At 44.5% G+C, this 25,156-nt stretch overlaps 2 protein-coding genes across 3 annotated transcripts in view; one reads left to right on the forward strand and one right to left on the reverse strand.

The window, feature by feature from the left end:
* Positions 1–25,156, forward strand: part of LOC132591255 (uncharacterized) — a 119,251-nt gene that overhangs the window by 40,115 nt on the left and 53,980 nt on the right. For both annotated transcript variants that reach the window (XR_015947354.1, XM_088659012.1), the window contains exon 8: positions 4,548–4,589. Coding sequence is in view for 1 of the 2 variants with exons in the window: in XM_088659012.1 (XP_088515138.1) it covers positions 4,548–4,589 (42 nt within the window). In the remaining variant the exon portion in view is untranslated. The remainder of the gene's footprint in view (positions 1–4,547; positions 4,590–25,156) is intronic.
* ENAM (enamelin) lies at positions 719–16,807 on the reverse strand. The gene is made up of 8 exons (XM_035097408.3): positions 11,347–16,807; positions 11,202–11,246; positions 9,735–9,776; positions 8,090–8,407; positions 6,637–6,678; positions 5,127–5,177; positions 4,528–4,569; positions 719–3,715 (listed from the first exon to the last, which is right to left on the reverse strand). The coding sequence occupies exons 1-8, from the start codon at positions 11,398–11,400 to the stop codon at positions 1,031–1,033; spliced, it is 3,279 nt and encodes a 1,092-aa protein (XP_034953299.1). The 5' UTR covers positions 11,401–16,807; the 3' UTR covers positions 719–1,030.

A 25,156-nucleotide genomic window follows, 5' to 3' on the forward strand; every position in this document is an offset into this window, starting at 1 on the left:
CACTACTAACATGTTGAGGGAAGGTCTGAAGGAGAGAAGCCTGGCAAAAGTACACACAGTCATATCTCGGGTTACGAACGCTGAGGGTTGCACATTTTCAGATTGCGAACCTCGCCGAACCTGGAAGTACCGGAATGGGTTACTTCTAGTTTTTGGCGCTCGCGCATGTGCAGAAACACAAAATGATGTTACACGCATGCGCAGAAGCCCCGAATTGCATCACACGTGTGTGCAGATGCGGCGCTTCAGGCTGCGAATGCTGTGGGTTGCGAACGTGTCTCCCGCACAGATCACGTTCGCAAACCGAGGTATGACCGTAGTCCATCTCTCTCTCTCTCTCTCTCTCTCTCTCTCTCTCTCTCTCTCTCTCTCTCTCTCTCTCTCTCCATTTGAATTCTGCATGCTTCCAAGAGAATATTTAGAGAAATACAGGTAATTCCCCTCCCCCACCTATCCCTATCCCTATGGCTGTAATTTGTTTTAATTTGTTTTTAATATTGAATTTTTAAATTCAATTGGGACCTGATGGTGAAGGCAGATACTAAATCGAAATATATTAATAAGAATTTCACCATCCCCTGCAAACAGGTTAGAGTAAGGTTACCAGGCCTCCCTGTTTCCCGGGGACAGTCCTTGGATTTACAGATCAGTCCCCTCACAAAATCCATCCCTGGAATAAGGAAGTTGAAAAGTGTCCCTGGATTTATTGGGGGGGGGATTGGTAAGCTTAGGTTAGAGAGTTTTGCGAGCCCATTTTGGTTGAGTCCTACAGAAAACCAGAAGAAAGGTTGAAGGTTAGAATGTTGATGGGTGAAATGCCAGCTGAGGTCTGAAAAACCAAATACCAAATGACCTACATTATGCACATGCACAAACTATCTACAAAATTCAGCTGTTATTTCCCTCTCTTTGTAATTATGCAATTATGTATGTTCCATTTTCCTGCATCTGTGCTCTGAATGAGCATGCCGTTGTCATTTTTTAGAGATGCTGTTTTCCAAACATGGAAAAAAGGAGGCTCTTTAGCATTTCATTTGTTTGTGAACAGTAAACAGTCCAGCGTCCTTTCCTTTGCTTGCTCAGCCAATTCTTCTCCCGGGGATCTGAATTTCGATGGTGCTTCTTCTGTATCATGAGATGGATTAGTACTAGAGATTGGCTGTGGTACAGGTGGCACCATGATGTTTGGCTTTCTAGTGGGCAATGGGTTATCTGGATGAAACTGATCGTGCTGCTGGTCACCAGATGGAGCTCCCGTGCTGGATAAATATTGCTTTAACCAGCTTCCAAAGCATGGAGTCCCCTTGAACCCAAGCGCTGCGCGTTCTCCTTTCCTAACATCTTCACCATCAAGAGCTGCACTTCTGATCCCTTGAGGTGGTGGCGGTACATTTTCAGGAACAAACTTCATAGAAGCTGCCCTTTCAGATTCTCTTTTGGACTGATTTTCCCCCACAATCCAAGCAAGGACGTTGTGCCCGTCGCCTCGGATGCTGCTTCCATAACAAGGTGTGTTCCTAGGTGCAGGTAGACCAGTTTCATAGTTGGCTTCAGGTTCATTCTGTTTTCTTAGGTCCGATTTGGAGCATGGTGGACCATTCTGTAGGCCTGCTATTTCCTCTCCAAATGCATCGAAGTTTTCTCTCTGTGATTTTGTTTCCCCAGTCTTCAGAGATGTATCCCTGTGATTTGATTGAATGCCAGCTGGGTAGGGGGCATGCCTGGCATGTTTTGCGTGGTTGCTCTCTGGATATGTCGAGCTTCCTTTTTGCTCCCATGAAGCAAACTGGAAACGAGGAGCACTTTGCAGTGGTGCCAGTAAGTTCTCTCTTGGCACTGGGGAGTCACCTGCACAGCACAGGTGGCTGGCAGTCTTGTGTGAGGTGACAGTTCTGGGTTCTCTTGGGTAGTCACCTGGGTATCTCAGTGTGTCAGAATGATGTCTTCTCCCATGCATGGCTCCCTCCGTGTCTTCAGCATGCGCTGGGTTTTTCCTGAAGTCTGTGGGGTAGGTATTAAAGTAGGGTGACGTTTCTTTTGGAGCAGATGGGTCCACCATTTGGGGGACCCAAACATCTCTTTCAGGATACTGTGGTCTGCTTTGGAGGAGAGTGCTGCTTTGTAATGGAGAATGTGGTGCTCGGTTCTCCAAATTCCTTTCTCTTGGTCCGAATGCATTGTTCATGCGATATGGGGTGTTTTCTGTTTGCTTCAAGTGTTCTGCGCCACGAACTGGAGAATGTTCTTCTGGAGTCCACTGGTTAATTTCCTCATATGGCAACTTACTTCTTTGATTGGCTGGATTCTCCATAGAATATTTTGGATATGCATGGTGTTGAGTTGGATTGAATGGAGGGTTTCTGTAGTCTCTGCCAAGGTCAAGCACCTGTTTTTCTTGGGTCCATGGGTTTTGCCTGGGATACGGCTCACGCTCCTGCAGAACGTTTCTGTGATAGGTGTTTCTTTGCATCTGATTTGAAGGCAAATCTGGAGAATATGGTGGACTTTCTCTTTGGTTTGCTGGGCTCGTTGTGGGTGAATGTTCTCTATCCTCCCATCCTCTGGGATAAAAGGAATAGGTTTGTTGGCCATTGAGATCCCTTTCAGAGTAAGCGGCATGTCCCGTTCGTTGAAAAGAACCAGATGAATACATCGAGTTATACCTGGGAGGAGCATCTCGGAAGACCTGTGGATCTTCTTGGTTGTTCCACCTCCGGTTTTGTGAAGATTGAAATTGTTCTCTTTCACGATCTGGATGAATAAAGGGCTTCTCCTTCCACTCATACTGCTGGGCTTCTGTTTCAAATGGAGTTCTGCTTGTGGCTGAGAATGCTCCCTGGTGGGAAAATGTGCTTGTTCGGTGCATTCCAGAAGGCTGATGCCGTTCAGTGTTTTCTCTTTCAATGTAGACATCCTCAGTGCGTCCTACTGTATTAAACTGTGGATCCAGGGAACGGCCTTCAGATGGGGAATGATTTAGACCATTATCCCTGTAGACTGGAACTTTATCCCACTGGCCTTGTGGATCAGAAATAGGAAAAGGCACTCTTTCTCTTTGACCTGATGGGTTCCTTTCAAGATAATGGGGTTGCCCTTGTTGCTCATATAAGTTAGGTCTATTGTTCATTGAGGGAGGGTTGGTGTTTGTATTCCGGAGATTGCCTCTGTGGTTAGAGTATTCTCCATAAGTCAAGGAATTTGTTGGGTTTTTAGTTTGGGTAGAGGGGTCTCCTCTAGAAATCAAAGCATTGTGCCTTGTATCTCCCATATCTGGTAGGGGCTTATAGACATGTGCACCATACCCTGGTGGTTGTTGGGCCCCTGAAGGAAAGCTTTGAATGGCATTGACATCTGGAGATGGAGGCCTTTGACTTGAGGGATCAATGCCATTCCATGTTGCTCCGTTTCTTACTGACACATGAGCCGTGGGTGACGGTGTTGGGTTCCCGTTTCCACTGAGCAAGTTCCTCTCAAGGCCTGGCGAATTAGCCCCATTGCCCACTGAACTGAGCCCAGAAGCAGTGCCATTTGCTGCCTGGCTTGGTTGATTAGAGATGGTTGAATTTGTTTCCAAGACCGTTGAGTTGGTTGCAGGATCAGCTGTTGGGCTCGGGGCTTCATGTTCTTTTGCCTCCTCAAAGTCTTGCTCAAGCATCTCTTCAGAATACGGAGGTCTGCCTCCCATCCCAAGGTAGCCATATCCATAATAGGGGGTCTACAAATATAATGAAGAGAGTAAAATAGTTTGATACCACCCAATACAATAAAAATTATTAGCAATTTTTAGGGCACCACAGTTCAAGAAGGATACTGACAAGCTGGAACGTGTCCAGAAGAGGGCAACCAAAATGGTCAAAGACCTGGAAACGATGCCTTATGAGGAACGGCTTAGGGAGCTGGGTATGTTTAGCCTGGAGAAGAGAAGGTTAAGGGGTGATATGATAGCCATGTTCAAATATATGAAAGGATGTCATATGGAAGAGGGAGAAAGATTGTTTTCTGCTGCTCCAGAGAAGCGGACACGGAGCAATGGATTCAAACTTCAAGAAAGAAGATTCCACCTAAACATTAGGAAGAACTTCCTGACAGTAAGAGCTGTTCGGCAGTGGAATTTGCTACCAAGGAGTGTGGTGGAGTCTCCTTCTTTGGAGGTCTTTAAGCAGAGGCTTGACAGCCATATGTCAAGAATGCTTTGATGGTGTTTCCTGCTTGGCAGGGGGTTGGACTGGATGGCCCTTGTGGTCTCTTCCAACTCTAGGATTCTATGATTCTATGATTCTAATTGCAAATGAAATTTTATTGTTAATAGAATTATTCATCACTCAGCAGTCCTGAGCACTAGAATCAGGAAACATTAAAGCCATGTGGTCTGTGCATCCTGACCTTCCTGAAGGTCATGGGGAGGGTGGGGCTCCCAAGCGAACTTTATAGCAGGAGAATGTACAAGGATGCCTTGGAAGTCCTCTTTCCTGCAGCTTCATATATAGTTTAGCTCACACCATCCCAATTATATCAAATTGTATTTACCCCTTCTTCATTGCTGGCAGGTGGCTGTCGAAATGGCATACGCTGGAGAAAAAGAAAATCGAGTAAGTTTGGATAGACTTTGCGGGGAGGGCATAGAAATTAAATTGCTTAGCTATTCTAAAACATAAAGACCAGTGTCTAAGCACACATGATGCGTTGAAATTCGCAAGGTTCTCCCTCGCTTCTCAGACACGAACTATTTGATGAATAATGAGGGGCAGATTCATACCCACCCACCCCACTGCAGAAAGTGCTTAACTTCTCCCCCCCTTTGTTCTACTGAATTCGTTTCTTTCTATTTCTAATGGAAGAATCAACAGCATTTTGGATTCACTGTATGGATCTATATTAGTTTCACAGGGCTTGCTTATTTAGTTTTATAACTTTTTCAGAACCACAACAACACAATTAAAACATCCATAATCTTAAGAATATAACACAATCCCTAACAGCCCATGGAGATACTAATAGAATCCAGACAAAGGCATTGTCAACCAATCATTCCTGATTAAACAAGCCACTTTAGCTATGGGATAGAGCTAAGTGGTCCCCAAAATTGTCCCCACTACCCCCCGAAGCCTTCAAATAGAATATCTTACTCCCTGATATGGACCAAATGGTTGCTGTTGGAAGCCTCCATGACCAAACATCTACAATGCAGAAGAAAAACAGCCACATGTTAGCATAATTGTAGTTTTGCCATTGTTAGTAAATGTTATAAGTGTCCGGGGTGATGTGGCTTGAATGCTGGGTAGCTGTTCATATCCTAACTAAGGAACCAAGGTTGCTAGTTGGTGACTGGACAAGGGATTAGCTTAACATACCATCCTGGCCAAATGGCATTTTACAACAATAAAGATCAGATGAAAATATTTCAACACAGCTAAACTTAGGGCCACTTCACACTCACCCCTGGGGTGTAGGTTGTGCACGTGGTGAAGTGCATGAGCACTCTGCCCCACAGTCCCTGTGTGGGAACTTTAAAATAAACCACTGCACATCAGTACCTCTGGACTTCCCCTGGTGCCCACATTAGCATCTCTGAGCCTCCCCCTGCCCCCATCCTCATGTTGATGGTGATTACTTCCTCATCCTCATACATAAAGTTTAACAAGGAAGCGGCACCAATCCATCAGCCATCATTTTATTTGTATGCCGCCTTTCCATAGTTAAAACAGTGCTCAACAGTGCGGCTTACAACATGACAAGATTTACATAACAAAAGTCATACACAATAATCAGAGATCAGAGCATCTGAACAGGATCAGACTGACCAAGAAGATAAGAGAGAATGGGAAGAGATCTAGGAGACACGACGATCCAAAAAAAAAAAAAAGCAGCACCCTGATACTGCTTAAGTTTTTCATGGATTCTTCCTTCCACCCACCATCACATGACAGATCATTTTGGCACCTGTTGACTCTACCATAAGAACCACATTTCCCCCCAGTGTTTTCATGGTACAAAAACATAGATCATAATGGAACTGCGTAATTTTTACGCGGAATCTCCTCAAAACCACCCAACCACAGGCGTGGTTTTTGATTTATTGGTGCTTCGCTTGTCTTCCTATGTAAACAAAAATCACAAAGATATGTGAGGAAGCATGCATTGGATCAACGTTGCTGTGGTGCTGGCAACAAACCCATTGAAGAAATCTTAGTAGATTAACCATGTGAGTTTTCAGTGATCAGCTCAATCTGCCTACAGTATTGACTCAATGACGGTGCTGAGGGGGTAGGCATTCTTTCAGATAAGGTACAGATCTGCCACAATGGGCATCATTTTCAAAAGTATGATTATTGGCAGTTAATGATATTAATGAATCCATCAATATATTGCTTAATGCCAAAATGAGTTTCTAAGCACTTCATCCCATGTTTGAGTGGAGGAAGCTTTGGCAGCCCTGAGAAAGCATCTTCTACCTGTGAATTTAGAAGAATTTAACTTAGAAGTATTTTTATTTTAAGTATATTTTATTTTAAGGAGAGATCTGCTGGCCAATTAATCAGAGGTCCTTTTTAATAATAAAAAAATACCCCACAACTGTAGCCCTTAAAATGATTGTCAAATTTCTCTGCATGTGTTAAACATGGAACATCTGTTCACCTGAGGATATTGCCAAGGATATTGTTGCTGTGGTGGGAATGCCTGGAGGGGAAAAGAGAAGGTATTGTTATGAAAAAATCTAACACTCCCTGCAAAAGAAAATGTCACTATGCAATGATTACAATAAAAAAGAATAGTGTGATTCCACCCGTATTTCCAGCTATCATTGTTTTGCCTAAAATCATAGCTGCCAAGTTATCCCTTTTTTTTCAGGGATTTTCCATTATGCTGAATAGGCTTCCTCGCGAGAAAAGGGAAAACTTGGCAGCTATGCCTAAAATGACCACTGAGAGTAGCTTCTGTTCTGTTGGTTTGCCTGACACCACATAACGCATTCTCCCCCTTAACGTGGAAAATGTCCAAAACACACCATACATTTAAGACATGCACCTTCCCGAAAGAAACATGGGTACTGTAGTTTACCCCCACACTGTGCCCTTAACTATAGTTCCTGGGATGCTTTGTGGGGGGGGGGATGTGCTTTAAATGTGTGGTGCAATACATCACACGCTCTCATTTTTCTCCCCCTCCTTTCTGATGCGTATGCCCTATAATCATAGCCTAAAAATGAAAACTAGGGTCGCCCCTTGTGTCTTTTTCCTGTGTCTTCCGGGTGGCCCCTTACGCATGGGCAAAAGAGGGCACAATTTAGACATAATTTTTGTAATTTGCATAGAAAGAAAGTGAATCTCCCCATAGTGTGAAGACTGCGACCAAGTGACATTTGTGCCAGCTCGGTCTGCCATCCAAATACTCATTTCAAGGCCACAGCTCTCCCATCTTGGGGTTCTTTATTTGTAACTCATATTCGGGCAGGGCAGTCCTTCAAATAGAGAATGCCTTCAAATATAGGACATCATAGCTGCCAAGTTTTCCCTTTTCTCGCGAGGAAGCCTATTCAGCATAAGGGAAAATCCCTGTAAAAAAGGGATAACTTGGCAGCTATGATAGGACATGCCCCCCCATAAAGTAGGCCAAGGGGTCACCCTAACATTTTGTGACAAGTAGAAAATTTGCAGCTTCTTTCCCTGGCCTGGAGATGCAGCGATGGGAATATAAGGGCTGAAGGCCAGGACTGACCCAAGACATATTGTTGCCTGAGGCAAAGGTCAAAATGGCACCTCCTCTCAGCCCTGGTCCATGTACAGAAGCTGACTGGACTGGCAGCCGGCTCTTACTTCGATGGGACAGCATCCGCCACCCACCTGAGCAAAACAAATTATATTAGGAGCTTCAAGGAAGGTAGTGTGGAACTCACAGCTCTGTCCTCCAACAGAGGGAAGCCGGGGGGACGGGGACTTGCACTGCTGCCCTACAACATCTGCAGCCTGAAGCAGATCCCTCATTCTGGCTAATGATAGGGCCCGCCCTGCTGATCCCTTGCACTGGCTGACGGTGAGATGCCGGGGACATTGGAGCAATCCCCCCCCCCAGATCAAACCTGCTTGTTTACCTGAGGCTGTTGCTGCTTCCCCCTTTGGGGTTGATGAACCAGCACTTGTTGGTGGGTCTGAGAAGGGTGGGTATTTTGAGGCTGCTTTGGTGGCTGCTGTAATTGTGGTTTTAACTGTGGTCTTGGCTGCTGCCTGATGTTTGGCTGCCTGGCCACTGGAGTTTGGTGAGGCTTGCGTGGGGGCAGCCTGGCGATTTGATGCACTGGTGTCTGCTGCGGCCAGAGGAAAAATCTCTGCTGGGGCAATATAGGCTGCTGGGGGAACATCTGCGGGAAACCCGAGCGGTAGCCATATAACGAAGCTGCCAAATGAGCCAGCTGAAATGTGATTAAAAGAGAAATAAAAGCAGCACATGATGAGATAGCATTTCTTATTGGAGGGATGGCCTAAGACCAGCAAAACCCAGGTTCACTTACCTTCTCTGCCATGAAGTTCGCTGGATGGCCTTTGGTCTCCCTCAACCCTACCTCACAGGGTTGTCGTGAGGATAAATTGAAGGAGAGCCATGTGCGCCACATTGAGATCCTTAGTGGCAAGGCAGGATATACATGTTTTTAAATATATGTTGGAAGCTACCCGGAGTGACTGGGGTACAGATGGGTGCGGTACAAATAATGATAAAAGAATAATAAAGAATAATAATAAAAACATGTAATAAAATCATAGAATAATAGAGTTGAAAGGGATCATCTATTCCAACTCTCTGCAATGCAGGAATCTTTTGCATGTTCAGACCCAGACCACAACACACACACCCCTAAATAAATGCACATTTGACTCAAATTTTAGTTTTGGTTTTTGGCAGAATTTAGGCCACAACTTTATTGATTACAGAAAAGTGAATGGTTGCATAGGCTCTGATTCGACTAGCTCCCTACACCGTTGCAGGTAGCGCTGACCCAGGGCACCATCATAGGTCAGCCTATTACTGAGATAGGTGAAAAGCCTGGGAACAGACTCTGTTCACCCCCCGGATGCTCCCCTGGACTCAGGCACAGGCACAACCCCCCCTCCTCTCGGGGGTTGACCAAACCAAGTTGAGTCCCTGGATTCCTTTAATGGAATACCCTTCACGTAGGGATGGCGACACCGTTCTCCCATCCCTATCACATGAACCAGTGCCTATCCGCAACCTTACAAGTTGTGACGATTTGCCAAGCGGCAGGTGAAACCCAAATGGCAACAGCCAATCATCCAAGTGGGGAAAAGTCCTGCTGTGCCCCTGTCCCAACGACAGATGACACATGACAGCATAGCAAGGTCAATCGCAAAATGCCCTAAAAGTAGGGAGAGGTGGGTGGGTGTTCCGATGCACGAGCCGAAAGAGGAAGCTCTGGGTCATGTGCATGGGTATATGTAGGTCCCTTGAACCGTTTAGACTGCACCCCATTGGCCAGATTAAACCCAGCAACGAGGGACCTATCAATTGGGTGCTGTGGCTATCCAATAGACCCACCCACAACCAGGAGATCAGTCTCCAGGTCTCACCGCAACATGTGCCCTCTTTTAGGGAGGACACGCTTTGCCCAATGTAGGGCTTGAACCCATGACCCTAAGATTAAGAGTCTCATGGTCTACTGACTGAGCTATCCTCTGAAGTATAGAAAGTGTATGTTTCAAAAACCAAGAAAAGAGTGAACTTACTTGTGGTGAATTCATGTAGCCATAGGGACCAAACTGCATCATCTGTGAAGAAATATACCTGTCAGAGTGTGTTTCATTTGAATCTGGCTCTCCATGAACAACAGTATTTAAACAGAACAGGTTTTCAATTGAATCAACTTGATTCTAGCCCTATTGGCTTCACTAGCACTGTGGGAGGGTAAATTATCCCTGGCCTGCATCCTGTCAGTCATTTCAAAATGCTGGAAGTCATAAAGTATTTTCTAAGCCTGCCAAATCTCACAAGACTTGTTTTCAGAGCTGCCTAGACAATAAGCTGAGAACTACAGCTGTACACAAACTTGAAGTGGGGAAATTTGAACCCAGGCATGGAAGAATTCTGCGTAGGGTGGACAGGGGTAAAAGAAGGCAGGGCTCATCCCCCTGCCCTCTGACAAGCTACACCTGCTGAGTTTCAGTCTCCTACCCAACAAATAAAGGTGCAAGAGTCCTGCCCTGTTCTGTTTTTCACCTGGCCACTCTAATGCTGCCAGATTTTTGGTTCATCAGGGGAACATGTTTGCATAAGAGAGTGTGTGAGACTGTTGCTTCTCTTTGGGGATGGGGCGTATACAGTGGTACCACTGGTTACAAACTTAATTCATTCCAGAGGTCCGTTCTTAACCTGAAACTGTTCTTAACCTGAGGTATCACTTTAGCTAATGGGGCCTCCTGCTGCCGCCGGAGCACGATTTCTGTTCTCATCCTGAAGCAAAGTTCTTAACCTGAGGTACTATTTCTGGGTTAGCAGAGTCTGTAACCTGAATTGTCTGTAACCTGAGGTACCACTGTATACAATGCTTAGGAACAGAGGTGAGTTGGACTCTCCAGAATTTCAGGCAGGGTTTTTTTCCTAGCCATACTTAGGACTCAGCTATACAGTGGTACCTCGGTTTACAAACACAATCGGTTCCGGAAGTCTGTACTTAACCTGAAGCGTACTTAACCTGAAGCAAACTTTCCCATTGAAAGTAATGGAAAGTGGATTAATCCGTTCCAGACAGGTCCGCGGAGTACTTAAACTGAAAATACTCAAACTGAGGCGTACTTAAACCGAGGTATGACTGCACAGCTGGAAATATAATGCTTTAAGTGCATTATACAAATGTAATATTAGGTGGCACAGATGAGCTAATGGCAAATTCCATATATATTTTACATTTTTAAAAAAAGCATTTTCACAGCATTTTTTTTAAATATCTGTGTAGATCCAGCCCTGAAAATGCCAGTGATTGAATCTGAGACTTTCTCTTCTGCTATGGTCCTTCCCCTTTATTCACCTCTGGCTTTGGCCATCTCTGAGTCAGGCTGCTCTATTACTATGAAGCAGTGTTTACTAGCTGAAACAGACTAAACCTCCTGCGAGGGGCTTGGATTATTGGGGGACAGAGTAGCCCCTGGAAATACAGAGCTGGTTGAATGAGGAAAAATGGAAGGAAATTTACTTACTTCTTCACTCTTACTTCCAAATCCTGCCTTACGGGGTTTGCGCAGCTAAGGTAGAAAGAAAGAAAAAGTGGTGCTGAGTGACCACACAGAGGAAAATTTTAAAAAAGAGGAGGCCTAGCAAATTGGCTGGATCTGAAATGCTCACCAACACGGCCCAAGCTGTGCCCATGAGGCAAAGATACAGGAGGGTTAGCTTCATCCTTCACCTTTTCCAGCCTATAAAAAAACATACACACAATCAACAGTCCATCACATATAGAGGTATTGGGCCATTCATTTTAGCACACTGGCTTGCTTATATCATGTAAGAATTTCAAGAGTGGGTATCTTCAGGTGTTCTTTACTGCAAGGCAACAGCCTAGTCTTCATTCTGGTTACATGACTAGGGATGGAGGAGAAATTTGTGTGGCCTGCATGTTAGTACAAACCTACCTAACAGGCAGATGGTAAGACACCAGGTGGTAAGACACCACAGCGGGTGGCGCTGTGGGTAAAACCACTGAGCCTAGGGCTTCCTGATCAGAAGGTCAGCGGTTCAAATCCCCGCTCCCGTTGCTCGGTCCCAGCTCCTGCCAACCTAGCAGTTCGAAAGCACGTCATAGCGGGAAGGTAAACGGCATTTCCGTGTGCTGCTCTGGTTCACCAGAAGCGGTTTTGTCTTGCTGGCCACATGACCTGGAAGCTGTACACCGACTCCCTCGGCCAATAAAGTGAGATGAGCGCTGCAACCCCAGAGTCGGTCACGACTGGACCTAATGGTCAGGGGTCCCTTTACCTTTACCTTTAAGACACCAGGTTACAGAAGACTGACATAGCCTAGTTCTAAGATAGAATAGTTGGAAGTGAAGCAGGAACAGATTTTGGCATACCTCAGCAAAGAGCTCCAGGCATACCTGATGTTGACTATGTCTTGGAAACGTCGTCTCCTTTACCATGGAGCCTCAGAACTGCACTGCGTAAGAAGACATCCCACAAATGACACCTGAGAGAAACGTGGGACAGTTATTTTTTTATATAATTGCTGAGGACAGGGGTGGGGAAGCCGTGAACCTCCAGGTGATGATGGACTCCAATTCCTGCCACCCTTACTTATTACATACCCCTCAACGGGACATCTCAGAATTACAGAAGCCATCCCAGTCTCTGACTGGATCCTGGGATGTCCCGCTTTGGCTCTCACGAGAGCACGGCCCCCCAAAAAGCGCTCGTTAGAGCCACCTGCGAGACCCCGAGAGTTGTGTGCCCCAAATTTCCTCTGCAGCATGCAATTGGCCATGCAAGCTGGGGCTGCAACAACATCTGGAGGGCCAGATGTTCCCCCACCACTGCAACAGGGCTCTGCTAAATAATGCTTTAGGGAGCAGTTGTATCTTTCCAGACTGTCTACCGTGGGGCTACTTGATCCTGTGAATTTCCCTCCCTGTTAGTGGAAAGTGCCTCATTGGGGTAGCAGAAAGGTACACCACCATTACTCCTCTGGCTTGCAGCTGGAATGGGTATTTTCCCTCCTGCTGAAAGCAACGGGGGGGTGTCAATAAAGTTATACTGGGAAGGAAGGGGGGAAAGAATACACCCAACTCTTTCCCCACTGACTGTCATGGACCTGGCAGGGGTTTAGGTAGTTCTATCTCCTTCCCCATGTGTGTGGAATCCCTCCTGAATTAACTTTATTGTGCCACATATAAGACATACTCTCTCATGCATGAGTGCACACATTCTAGAGTGCGGGCTGAGTTGACCCAAACAATTTTAAGCTGCTCTGAACTCATATGTGTGTAGCATAATAACTCATTTCAACCATGGTTGGCTGTTTACTAGTTATATCAGTAATTTACGAATTTCCTTTCTGTCCCCATGGTGGTATACTGTTTCAAAATGTGCAACATAGTAGTACAGTATAAAGCAACAATACAGATTTTTAAAAATCCCAGTAATGACAGAACTAAGCCATAGGAAGGAGGGCTGAGGGTGGTGGCCCAAGTCCCTCCCCCATTCCATAAAGTGGACTGCCAAGAAAGCCGAATCTCCACAGCGGCCCGTCTGTCACCACACACTTCTCTTGCCTTGGAGTTGTCATCTAGAGGACCAACTGAAGCTCTCTCACCCAGGCGCCTTCAGTGGCCGATACCCAGTTCATAATTTCATAATTTGTTTAATTTTTTTTGGGTCTTTTTACCCTTTCTGAAATGGCATTTTCAGCCAATTGATGGTTGCCTCCTCCAAATAATGGTTATTATTTGTACCCCATCCATCTGACTGGTTGCCCCAGCCACTCTGGGCACTCTGAGTCTCTTGAGTCTGTGTCATGTGATCCATGTGTTTTCATTGGTTTGATTCCATTCAGGTAAATGCACTTGTTACCTGGATGTAGCAGGTATATAAGACTATACAGTGTTTGATAAATATACAGTCATAGCTTGGGTTACAGCCACTTCAGGTTGTGCTTTTTTGGGTTGCACTCAGCGCCAAACCCAGAAGTACCGGAACGGGTTACTTCCAGGTTTTGGCACATGCGCATGCACAGAAGCACTAGATCACGCTTTACGCATGCGCAGAAGTGCCGAATCACGACCCATGCGTGCACAGATGCACAGACATGGGTTGCAAACACTGCGGGTTGCGAACGTGCCTCCCACAAGCATCACGTTCGCAACCCGAGCGTCCACTGTATTCCCAGAAGAGGCACAGGAAGTTATGATGCCTCACACCCAGGGCCGGATTTAGGTTTGATGAGGCCCTAAGCTACTGGGGTCCTTTATACGTCCATCTGTCCTTTGTCAACAACAAATTGCCACTTTTTTTGTATTGAATATGTGCTATATGGTAATTTATAGACCTACAGTGGTACCTTGGTTTCCAACTGTTTTGGATTGCAACCATTTTGGATGATAACCACGTCAAACCTGGAAGTGCGTGCCCCTTTTGGGGGGATTACAACCTTTTTTATTATTACACACACACCCTTTTTGAGGCCCAATTGGTGAAAGCATGCCTTGGGTTACAACCTGTTTTGGTTTACAACCGGACCTCCGGAACGAATTATGGTTGTAAACCAAGGTCCCACTGTAATAGGTATCTAAAGCCATTTGCACATAACAAAATACAGTGGTACCTCTACTTACGAATGTTTCTACTTACGAACGGAGCTCCGCCCGCCATCTTGGATGCGGTTTAGATAGGATTTTTTCTACTTACGAATTTTTAGATAGGGTTGCTTTGACTTATGAATTTTTTCTCCCAATGCATTCCTATGGGATTCGACTTACAATTTTTTTCTACTTATGAATGTGCGTTCAGAACGCATTAAATTCGTAAGTAGAGATACCACTGTATATATTTTATCAAAGTAATTGTTGAACTGAAATACAATTAAGAAGAAGTATATTTGGAAGGACAAGAGAGTGGGGCCCTAAGCTATAGCTTGTTTAGCTTATATGTAAATATGGCACTGTTCACACCCCACACCCTGCCCCAAGGAGAAAATAAGTCCATAGCTGGAGGAGAAGTTTCACCTCTCTGGTCTGCGAGCCTAAGAGATCTTGCCTAAGTAGAACATTGCAAAATCTACAAATCACGCAGAAGAGATTAACATTTATGCACATTTACCCCCAGATCTGTCCACATCAGATCTGCTACTGTGGACAACTCCATCTTTTAGGTTAAAAAATGAACGCATTACAGTGGTACCTCTGGTTATGAACTTAATTCATTCTGGAAGTCCGTTCTTAACCTGAAACTGTTCTTAACCTGAGGTACCACTTTAGCTAATGAGGCCTCCCGCCACCGCTGCGCAATTTCTGTTCTCATTCTGAGGTAAAGTTCTTAACCTGAGGTACTACTTCCAGGTTAGCGGAGTCTGTAACCCGAGGTGTTTGTAACCCGAGGTACCACTGTACCATATAGATAGAAGTAACCAGCTTTATTAATATTTTAAAACAGAACTGGGTTGCAAATCTCAAAACACAGTGGGGAAAAAATCTAAATATTTTGCATCATACACAATAGACATTGGGAATATACATTACAACAAAATCCCAAGAAACATCACATCACCAGCCATCCTTGTTCTCAAGCAGTTTAAATAAAAAGCTGAATTACTGACATTTACAAAGTTGATACAGCAAAAGAAGCATGGCAAAAGCCATACCTGAGAATTTTCGCTTTTAGATAGCCCCAATTGCATGTTGTTCACATTGATTTACAGTGCAAACCTATGCCTGTCTACACAGAAGTATGCCCTACTGAGTTCAATTGGATTTATTCCTAAATTAGTAGGTCCCATGGATGGATGTTTAAATCTCTCCCATGGGAATCAGCGGGACTTGTCACATAACTCTGATATGACTGTTCTGTGATTATTATGGTGATTTTAAATCTAAAGCAATATCTATTTTGCTGCACAGTATTTGCAAAGTAATGTAAAAAATGACACATCAAATAATACATAACACGGTCATTGATTGCTTGTTGTTCCTTGTTCAATTAATCAACCATTATGCTCTTTAGCAAAGCAAAACCCGAATTTCAAAAAAATCAAAATAAAGGGGAGTCATATAGTCATATGAAATAGAATTACCTCTTAAATGTGGGGAAGCATTCTTGGGATCCTGAGATGGGATGAGGGGGGGAAACAACTTAAGACTGAAAATCGAAGCAATTTGCTCTCCATTCTAAAATCACCTGTAGGGCAACATTTAAATGTTGTTTTTGCAAGGTTGGAGCCAATCAGTGCTCGTGAGACATTTGACGTCACTCTAGGCTTCAGCCAGGCAGTTGATACTGTAAAAAGGTCTTGCATATGTTATTACAGGAGCTGCCAAATCTCAAAGTCTCTTATTATGTTTAATAACAAGTCATGGGGAGGAAAAGCTTACAGTGCAATCCTATACATGTCTTCTCAGCAGTAAGTCCCTTTGGGTTCAGTGGAGCTTATTCCTGGATAGGGATGGACAAAGCTGTCCTTTCTGCTTTCTCTCATTTTCTCATTTTCCTAATCTTAAACTGAGTTCTTCATATTTCTGCAGTACTTTGTGAGGTTTTATTTTTCAGATCTTTATGAAAAATTGTCAGCATTTTAGTGTGAATTTCTCCTATTAAACACAGTTTTGTATGCCAGTTTTGTTAGTGTGCATATTTTTGCAACCAATTTCCCCTTGTATAATGCATTTTTGTATGTTATTTTCTAATATTTGTATTTTATGCACACATTATCCTTGTGTGTACATTTTGGTGTGTACACATTACTTGACCGGAGAACTGCATTGCAAACTTCACAGAAGTACAAATTTCAAAGGATGGCTAAAACCTGGGGGACAGGTGCATTTTGGTTCATGTATTGCCTTGAGAAATGCAAATTTTGTGCAATGCAAACAAGATTGAATTTCTCCTCCATCCCTACTCCCAGGTAAATGGATGTAGAAATGTAGCCTTGGAACAGCAACATCAAGAAGGTACATGACCATATTCAAATAATAGTTAAACTTGCATCGAAAGAGGGTTCGTGAATTGCATTGGGAAAAAGAAGCTTTGAGAAAGCACTGCTTTACAGAAATCAAATAATTTACATATCAAGCTAGTAAGGCATAGTAAATAATATGTACTGCTATATGTGCATCCATCCATATAAGCATATGCAGCCCAATGGCCTTATTCACGCATCACTTTAAACCATAGTTATATTAAACTACTAGCTGGCTCTGCCACGCATTGCCGTGGCTCAGGCTGTTAAATGGAGCCTCAGAGTCCTCCTTCAGACCCCCCTCACCTTCAGAGTGCCCCTGTTTTACATGTGTTATGTTTACACAGGCGTATCCCTGTGACTCCCCCCACCCTGTTCCGACCCATTACCTATCCCGCCCCCTCCTCCCCCAGCCCCCACCTAGGCAAGCCCCCACCTCCACTCGGCCTAGTCTTGAAAGCGGCCTAGACTGCGTAGCCGAGCCGAGATACAGTAGAGAGTGAAGCTTTTCCAGATGTAGTACCAGTATAGCCATCGCTAGAGGGCGATGTTGCGGAATCTCTCTTGTGCTCCCAGCATGCACTTTTGAATGATTTGTGTGTTCTGAAACATGGGGTTTGGGGGAGTTTGCCTGGCGTAGGTGACACATCTGTCTTTGAAAACGGCATAGGGTCACTTGGGTAGTCACATTTGACTTTGTGTCCCAATTTCAACGGTATTGGTCAAGCGGTTTTGTTGAACATTGGAGACGAAGGAACATACCCAGTTTACATTATATATATATATAGAAAATGGTTTAAATGATAACCTTTAGCATGGTGGCATAAGCTGCTGAAATTGTGGGCACTATCTTCTTGCCCCACTCCTGCTGCTACCACACTGCTGGGAAACAAACCATGGTCTGGCTGGGTGGTATGTCCAAACCCGGGTTCATGGTTTGTTTTTCCTGAATGAAAAACAAGTGATTTTCACCAGTGCTGTATGCAATTACAGATGGATCTGCAATTACAGATGGATGCTGAATGAACAGGGACTTTGGAATAGTCCCTGTTCACAATGGGTAAATAATGAGTTCAGCCCTACGGCATATAATTGATTAGTTCATTGGATTAAAAACACTTTAATCTACTAAAAACATACCTCTGATTAATTGGTCAGCAGGTTTTTGTTTTTCTAATGCAATTATTTTTAAAACTCACGTTTTCAAAAACTGCAGACACAGCCAGTTAGGGCTGGCCCAAGACATTTTGGCACCTGAGGTGAACCACAAAATGGCATCCCTCCTCTCTCGCCAGGGAAGGAGTGAGTGAAGATCTAGATCAGGAGCAAGCGGGGAATGAAGATCTACACCGGAATCTGCTGCCCCTGTGGATCCTGTCATCCAGAGGTGCCAGGGCAATTGGGGGGGTGGCAATGTCACACGTGTGATGTCCCAATGTCCCAGTGTTGTGGGGGGGGGGAGCTGGGAGGGGAGCCAAATGTGGTGGCTGTGTGGCTTCAATGGCCAGTGACACCTCCTTCTGGTGTCAACACTCTTTTCCCTCTGCTGCAGGAGGAGGAAAAGGAGCTGGCCACTGGAGCCCTGTCATGGTTGGCTGTGCGCTATGCTTCCATGCTTTTTGTTTTTTTTTTACAATAATATTTATTGAATTTTCCAACATTACAAATCAAATCAGTATATCTTCACATCCACTTTATATCTTTAGCACAAAAGAGAAAAAGAGAGAAGAAGAAAAAAGAAAAAAAACATACAAAAAAAGCAAAAAATATCAGGAAAAAAGAAAAAAGAATTTTTATAAAAATTAAACATCTAATATAAACCATTGTATTAAACTTTGACTTCCCCGTTCCGTCCTTCCCAGGTCATATTATATCCCATTTTGGCAATTTTTCTAATTCTTTGCATTAATTCAATTATCTTAAATAAATTCTTATGATATCAAATTACATTAAATCCCATCAATTATATTCCCCACACTTTAATTCTATAATAATCCCCTTTAGCTTCCTGTTTCCCCTAAAAATCTCCTCAAATCTCTATTTCTAATAAATTCTAACAGAAAAAAAAACATTTATTATTTTAACTCAATACAAAAGATCACCCTCCTTCACCCGGGTGCCCTTCTCCGGACGACCTGACCAGCATCTTTAAACAGTCCAAATCAAAACCGTGTTATCCGTCTCTTAGTTATAATGTCCTCTGGCACTCAGCCTATTCCGTCTCTTGCCCACTCCAACCCCATCTCTTCTTCCCAGCAACCCTTCTGTCGCCCCCATTGTTCATGTCCATCGCCCGGACCTACCCTCCCCTCTCTCACTGAGCCTCCTTCTGGTGTCAACACTCTTTTCCCTCTGCTGCAGGAGGAGGAAAAGGAGCTGGCCACTGGAGCCCTGTCATGGTTGGCTGTGCGCTATGCCTCCATGCTTTTTGGGCATTGGGGAGCTGGTGTCCCCAGGAGCTCGTGCTCCTACTGCCACCTGAGGCAGTCACCTCACCTTGCCTCATGAGTGGGCTGGCCCTGCAACCAGTGCTATCCTGAAAAGGGCAATGTCCTCTTCTATTTCAACCAGGAGGCAATAGCTCATCTAAGAAGATGCCTGCTGTGAACTGGTGTGCATCACCTTAAAAGCAAAGAAGAGGTGCTTTTCTTTGTAGAACTGTTGGTTTTTATCTCACATGCATGCAGACTTAATTGATTCATCAGCTTAAACCTGTAATTAAACACAATGCAAAACCTATACAGAAGCAATCCTCATTGGGGTCAAATAGATTACTTCCCAGGTATAATGGGTTGTACCCTAAGATTTCTGGTTTTGATGGTGATGTGCAGCCATACCCTATGTGCTCTGTGCATGCACCTGACAATATTCTGTCGCATGCTGTACACTATTGCATTCCAGCAGTGATCAGTACGTACTGTCAAATATAATAAACTAATGTATCTTGTGGCAACTTAAAGCACTGAGATTTACTATGGCATTTTTGCAAACTGCAGCCTGTAACGTCTATAAAGGTGCATGCCATAAGAAATTACTTGGTTTTTTTTAAGTGCTGAGGCATGACTCTTTGTTGCCTGTGCTTCAACAGGCTAACATATGCCTCTGGGGATTGCCAAATACCATTATTACACTTCATGTTAGTTTTCCAGTACTATAAAAAACAACAACCAGCTGTCAATAACAAATACTAGTACGGCTATGTGTGGATCTGCCCTATACATTTAAAGCACACGTAATATCCATTTAAAGCACATGACTGCCCCAAAGAATTCTGGGAACTGTAGTTTTTTCAGGAGTGTTGGGAGTTGTAGCTCTATGAGGGGCAACTACAGCTCCCAGGATTCTTTGAGTATGTTTGTGTGGAGGGGAGAATCATAGAATTATAGAGTTGGAAGACACCCTGAGGATCATCTAGTCCAACCCCCTGCAATACAGGAATATGCAGCTGTCCCATATGGGGATTGAACTGCAACCTTTGCAATCATTTGCTTTAAATCTGCACTGGATGTGCTTTAAATGCATAGTGAGCCTTCTTATGCTGATCTTTTGGAAAAAGAGACAGAAATGTAAAATTATGATTGCAGTGTCTGCCATAGACAGATAATGTACTACCAGTGTATCATTTTGCCTTGTTTTTACATGTGTAAAAACAACAACCCTCTCCTTGCATAAACAGCCCCTGAGCGCATTGAAAACTCTTTGCATTGCACACCTTTCCTGGCCAAAAAAAAAAAAAAGCCCTCCCTTCGTCTTGCTTTCCCTGGTATGAAATTATCCATCTAAGAGCAAATGAAAGTAGAAATGTGCTGAACTGTAATGAAAGATGAAAGGGGAATACAGAAACCATCAGCAGAACCAGGATAGACGTCATATTTCCTGATTATTCCTTTTAGGTCCAGAGGTCTGGCACTGCTTCACCGCTGTCTGAATATTTCTCCTTACTCTTACTTTGTTTCTGTTCTCACAACATATATTTACTACCAAACATCGGGCATTTTTTAAAGAAAAGAAGTATAGCTGAATTGCATTTCGCTGGAAAGGATTTCGAGTACTGGTCTGGACAATCAGCATCATGTGCTGTCTGGCATTTATGGAGTGGGTCAGTATTAATATTCAGCTGACTGGTCCAGCGACTTTTAGAATGCATTCTGGTGATTCCTTGACTTGGAAGGGGATTCATAGAATCAAAGAGTTGGAAGGGACCCTGAGAATCATCTAGTCCAACCCCCAGCAATGCAGGAATATGCAGCTGTCCCATACGGGGATCGAACCTGCAACCTTGGCATTATCAGCACAATGCTCTAACCAACTGAGCTATCCAGTCAGTACTTCTTGGTATGAAGATCAGCAATGGTGGACAAGCTTACCTGAAAAGCCGCTTGCTTATCGCTACTGAAGTTCTCTTTCAATATGAAGATGAGGGGGAATATTGAGTAAGTTTCAAGCTGGGGGGGGGGAGAGAAGAGGAATTTGGTTCACGTTGAAATGTGAAATTACCAATTCCACACTTCCCAAAACCTAATCACAATGATCCCTCAAACACTACACCTCTCTGAATTTTGTGGTGCAGTTCGCCAACAACAACAAAATGAACACAAAGATGTAGATTACGGGAAAGTTTGCATAAAGATGCATGGATTTGTGAAAACAACATAGAACAGCACCTCTGGAACATCTCGCTGCTCAGAGAAATGTGATCATATCAATAGTTACTTGCCCAGCGTGTTTCAGTGGAAGTCTTCCTCAGCAACACAAGAATACAAATGGTTGAGTTCTTCTTGAAATTCAGGCATAGGCAAACTCGGCTCTCCAGATGTTTTGGGACTACAACTCCCATCACCCCTGACCACTGGTCCTGTTAGCTAGGGATGATGAGAGTTGTAGTCTTAAACATCTGGAGGGTCGATGCCTGTTGTATGCCTGTTGTAATATATCCTTCCTTCCTTCCTTCCTTCCTTCCTTCCTTCCTTCCTTCCTTCCTTCTTTCTATTTGGTGCTGCCCTATTTTCACCCTCTGGGAATACATTTTGAAGTTACATTCATAAAACTGTAATGGGTTTCATCAAAACCTTCCAAACACCTTGAACAAATCTTTCCATATTTCTCTGTGCTCTACAGCTCATAATATGCCTCCTAACTGTAAATTTTAGTGTGTTGTGCTGTTCAGTGCACAGGGGGCCAATGTCTATCCAAGCACTGAGTCTCAGTTGTTAACAGGGCTCTGTGAATTCACAGTAGTGTGTATTTGTCTAGGACTTACAGTGTTGGATATATAGTTACAAAATACAGGCGGCCCAGTCATTACTTGTTTTTGCTCGGAACCCCCCCCCCCCAATCCCCAGATATCTTTAAGAGTTCTTGGTATCTTCGGGGATTCAAAGAAGAATGAGATCAAACTCTCACTGTGTGATGAGATTTGCAGACTCACAGAGGCATCAGAATTGCTCTAACTGCCCTAGAGTGCCTTCAAAGCACAGCACAAAATGAGCCATTCACTCATGTTTAACAACAACAACTTTATACACCATTTCATGCCAAAATAGGCTTCTAAACGGTTTGCAAATTATTAAAACCAGTTATACAAACATTAAAATATAAACACCCATGATTCAAATATACGTTAGAACAACACATCAATACAAACAGGAGATTTGGATCTAAAGATCATGGGAATGCCTGTGCAATGCCAATACAGATCGGACCTCTCATATTTCATCAGGGAGTGCATTCCAAAGCACTGATGCCACCAGTGAAGAAGCCCCCTTTTGCGTCCCCACAAGTAATGTGTGCTTTGAAGACACACAGAATCAGGCAAGAGAAAGAGGCGATTGCTGCATTGCAGCGCAGGGTCCTGGTGCTAAATAAGAGGTTGACTCTCCGCTCCTCATGACCCCCTGAGAGTCAGGTTGTCAGTCCCGCCAGGCACAAGACATAACCCTTCCCCTTCTTTGCAAAGGCTTCGCCATGTGCAGGGAATTCAGGGAAGGAGGGGTTGTTCGTGCCATCCACATCATTCACTCATGGTCACAAGGACAGGATTCGTTGCTCATGGCAACAGCATTTAGCAACGCTCCCAAGATAGCTGTGGAGGCACAGATTTCTTCTGGAGTTTTGAGTACTAAACTAATTATTCTCCACACATCTTTCCAACAAAAGCTCCTGCCAAGCAGCTCCAGAATATGGCCTCGCTTTGCCTCTGCGGCCTTACATATTCAAAAACATAAATGTGTATGTGGCTCATTTCATTTCTTTTCTTTTTTGCAAAAAGTGTTCACGCTGTACCAAAGGTCCGGTTCAAAACTTTCTAAGAATGGTTGTTGTTGTTGTTTAGTCGTTTAGTCATGTCTGACTCTTCATGACCCCATGGACCATAGCATGCCAAGCACTCCTGTCTTCCACTGCTTCCCGCAACTTGGTCAAACTCATGTTCGTAGCTTCGAGAACACTGTCTAAGAATGGTAAGGTAAAGGGACCCCTGACCATTAGGTCCAGTCATGACCGACTCTGGGGTTGCTGCGCTCATCTCGCTTTACTGGCCGAGGGAGCCAGCGTACAGCTTCTTAGCATGACTAAGCCGCTTCTGGCAAACCAGAGCAGCACACGGAAACGCCGTTTACCTTCCCGCTGTAGCGGTTCCTATTTATCTACTTGCATTTTGACGTGCTTTCGAACTGCTAGGTTGGCAGGAGCTGGGACCAAGCAACAGGAGCTCACCCCGTCACAGGGATTCGAACCGCCGACCTTCTGATCAGCAAGCCCTAGGCTCTGTGGTTTAACCACAGCGCCACCTGGGTCCCTATCTAAGAATGGTAAGAATCCATATTTGCCAACACATCGCGCAGCTGTAATCATAAATGACACTGCCTCTGTGATAGCTGCCAACACAGTTTGGATTATGAGGCCTCTGTTTATGGCAAAGGCCCAGTCCACTGCCTGGTCCGCCTCAGTACTACGGTAGCCAGTGGGATGTATTTGTGAGAGTACAGCTCCTGTGGTCCGTGCACACCGAATCCCTATAAATGTCAACATGACTGCTCCATCTGTGGGACCTCTCATAATTTCACCAGTTGCCCCAAGTGTCAATTCTTAAAGTACACTTAACACAGATTCCCATTGCAAAAATTCAGGACCTGGGAAAGTGCATCTTGAAAAAGGCCATGTCCAATTAGGGTAGATGCCATGTGTTAAATGTACCAAACTCTGGAAGACTATCCCCTTAGAGAGGATACTGTTTACCTCAGGGAGGTTTTCTTTTTAGTTTGCACATCCCTTATGAGGGCCCACAGAACCCAGGGCTGACACATCCATTAAGGCGAACTAGGCAGCTGCCTAGGGTGCCAAAATGGAGGGGGTGCTGGCCAGCCTGCCCGCCCCCCCGCTGCCACCCCCTGGTGCTGCCTGCGGCGACCTCCACTGTGCCTGTCACTGTTGAGCGGCTTCAGGCCGCTATCCCGAGGCGCACACGTGTGCACAGTTTGCTATACCTCCTTTGAAAGCCCCATCTGTATGGTTCAAAACTGTATTAGTCGGTCCTCGATGGGCAAATGCAACATTAAATCTGCCTTTTGCCTCCTGCCTGTTCAACCCTGGGATTTTTGTTTGTTGGGCCTAGATCAATGGCTCTTGTTTCATTGACACAGCTTTTATGACTGGCTGCTTGGTAATGTTTGGTACATTTTTTGGAGTGGGTGGTCAACAGGTGATCAGGTTTGGCTCAGGTGGTGCACTGTTTAAATGATTCTCTCTGGCACTTCTGATTCTGGGGAGTGCCAGTTTTTTGGATTGAGCCGTTTTCTCAGTTGACCCTTGATGGTCAGGTGTATCTTTAGCTCTGGTGGTTGAAGACGGACCAGTGTTGCAAGGATATAACCATCTCATTAGCCCAATGGGTGAGTTATGGAGGAAAGTGGACTAAATAGAGATTTGCCCCTTTGTGGGTGTTCAGGTGTGGGAAGGGGAGCAGCTGTGTTTCAGCCTGGTGACCCTCTTTAGGCATCTTTCAGAGTGACGAGCTGCCCTTGAGGCTTCCTGTCTGGGCTTTGAGGTGGGATATGGGCTGCTTCTGACACTAAACTGCTTCATCAGCCTGATGCTATGGAGACTTGCTAGTGGAGGCCTTCCTACACACATTCAGGGTGTAGTCTGGAAGTAGCATGCAAGCCATGCCTCCAGCGCCTGCACTCTAGAGACTGCAATTGGGTTCAGGTTTGCTCCTGCACCAATATCAGACCCTCCACGGGTTCCTATTTTCCAGCTGTCCCAGTTTCTGATATGATCCCAGAATGCCCCTATTTTCATTGGAGAAATGTCGGAGGATATGGAGTTATATTATGTGACCTCCGAGTCAAGGAGATAAGTAACTATACAACCTTTAGAAGACATCTGAAGGCAGCCCTGTATAGGAAGGTTTTTAATGTTTAATGTTTTATTATGTTTTTTTATATGTTGGAAGCCACCTAGAGTGGCTGGGGCAACCCAGTCAGATGAGCAGGTATGA

This window comes from Zootoca vivipara, chromosome 15 (genome assembly GCF_965207765.1).
Source record: "Zootoca vivipara chromosome 15, rZooViv2.hap1.1, whole genome shotgun sequence".
NCBI lineage: Eukaryota > Metazoa > Chordata > Lepidosauria > Squamata > Lacertidae > Zootoca > Zootoca vivipara.

What these genes read in the sequence shown, in the direction of transcription:
- ENAM (XM_035097408.3), bottom strand. Translation starts at nt 11,400, where the DNA reads ATGAAGCTAACCCTCCTGTATCTTTGCCTCATGGGCACAGCTTGGGCC. An exon ending in ATCCTTGGCAATATCCTCAG is followed by an intron (nt 5,178 to 6,636) that starts GTGAACAGATGT and finishes TCTGCATTGTAG; the next exon opens with ATGTTTGGTCATGGAGGCTT. An exon ending in CTGCCAGCAATGAAGAAGGG is followed by an intron (nt 3,716 to 4,527) that starts GTAAATACAATT and finishes TTATATTTGTAG; the next exon opens with ACCCCCTATTATGGATATGG.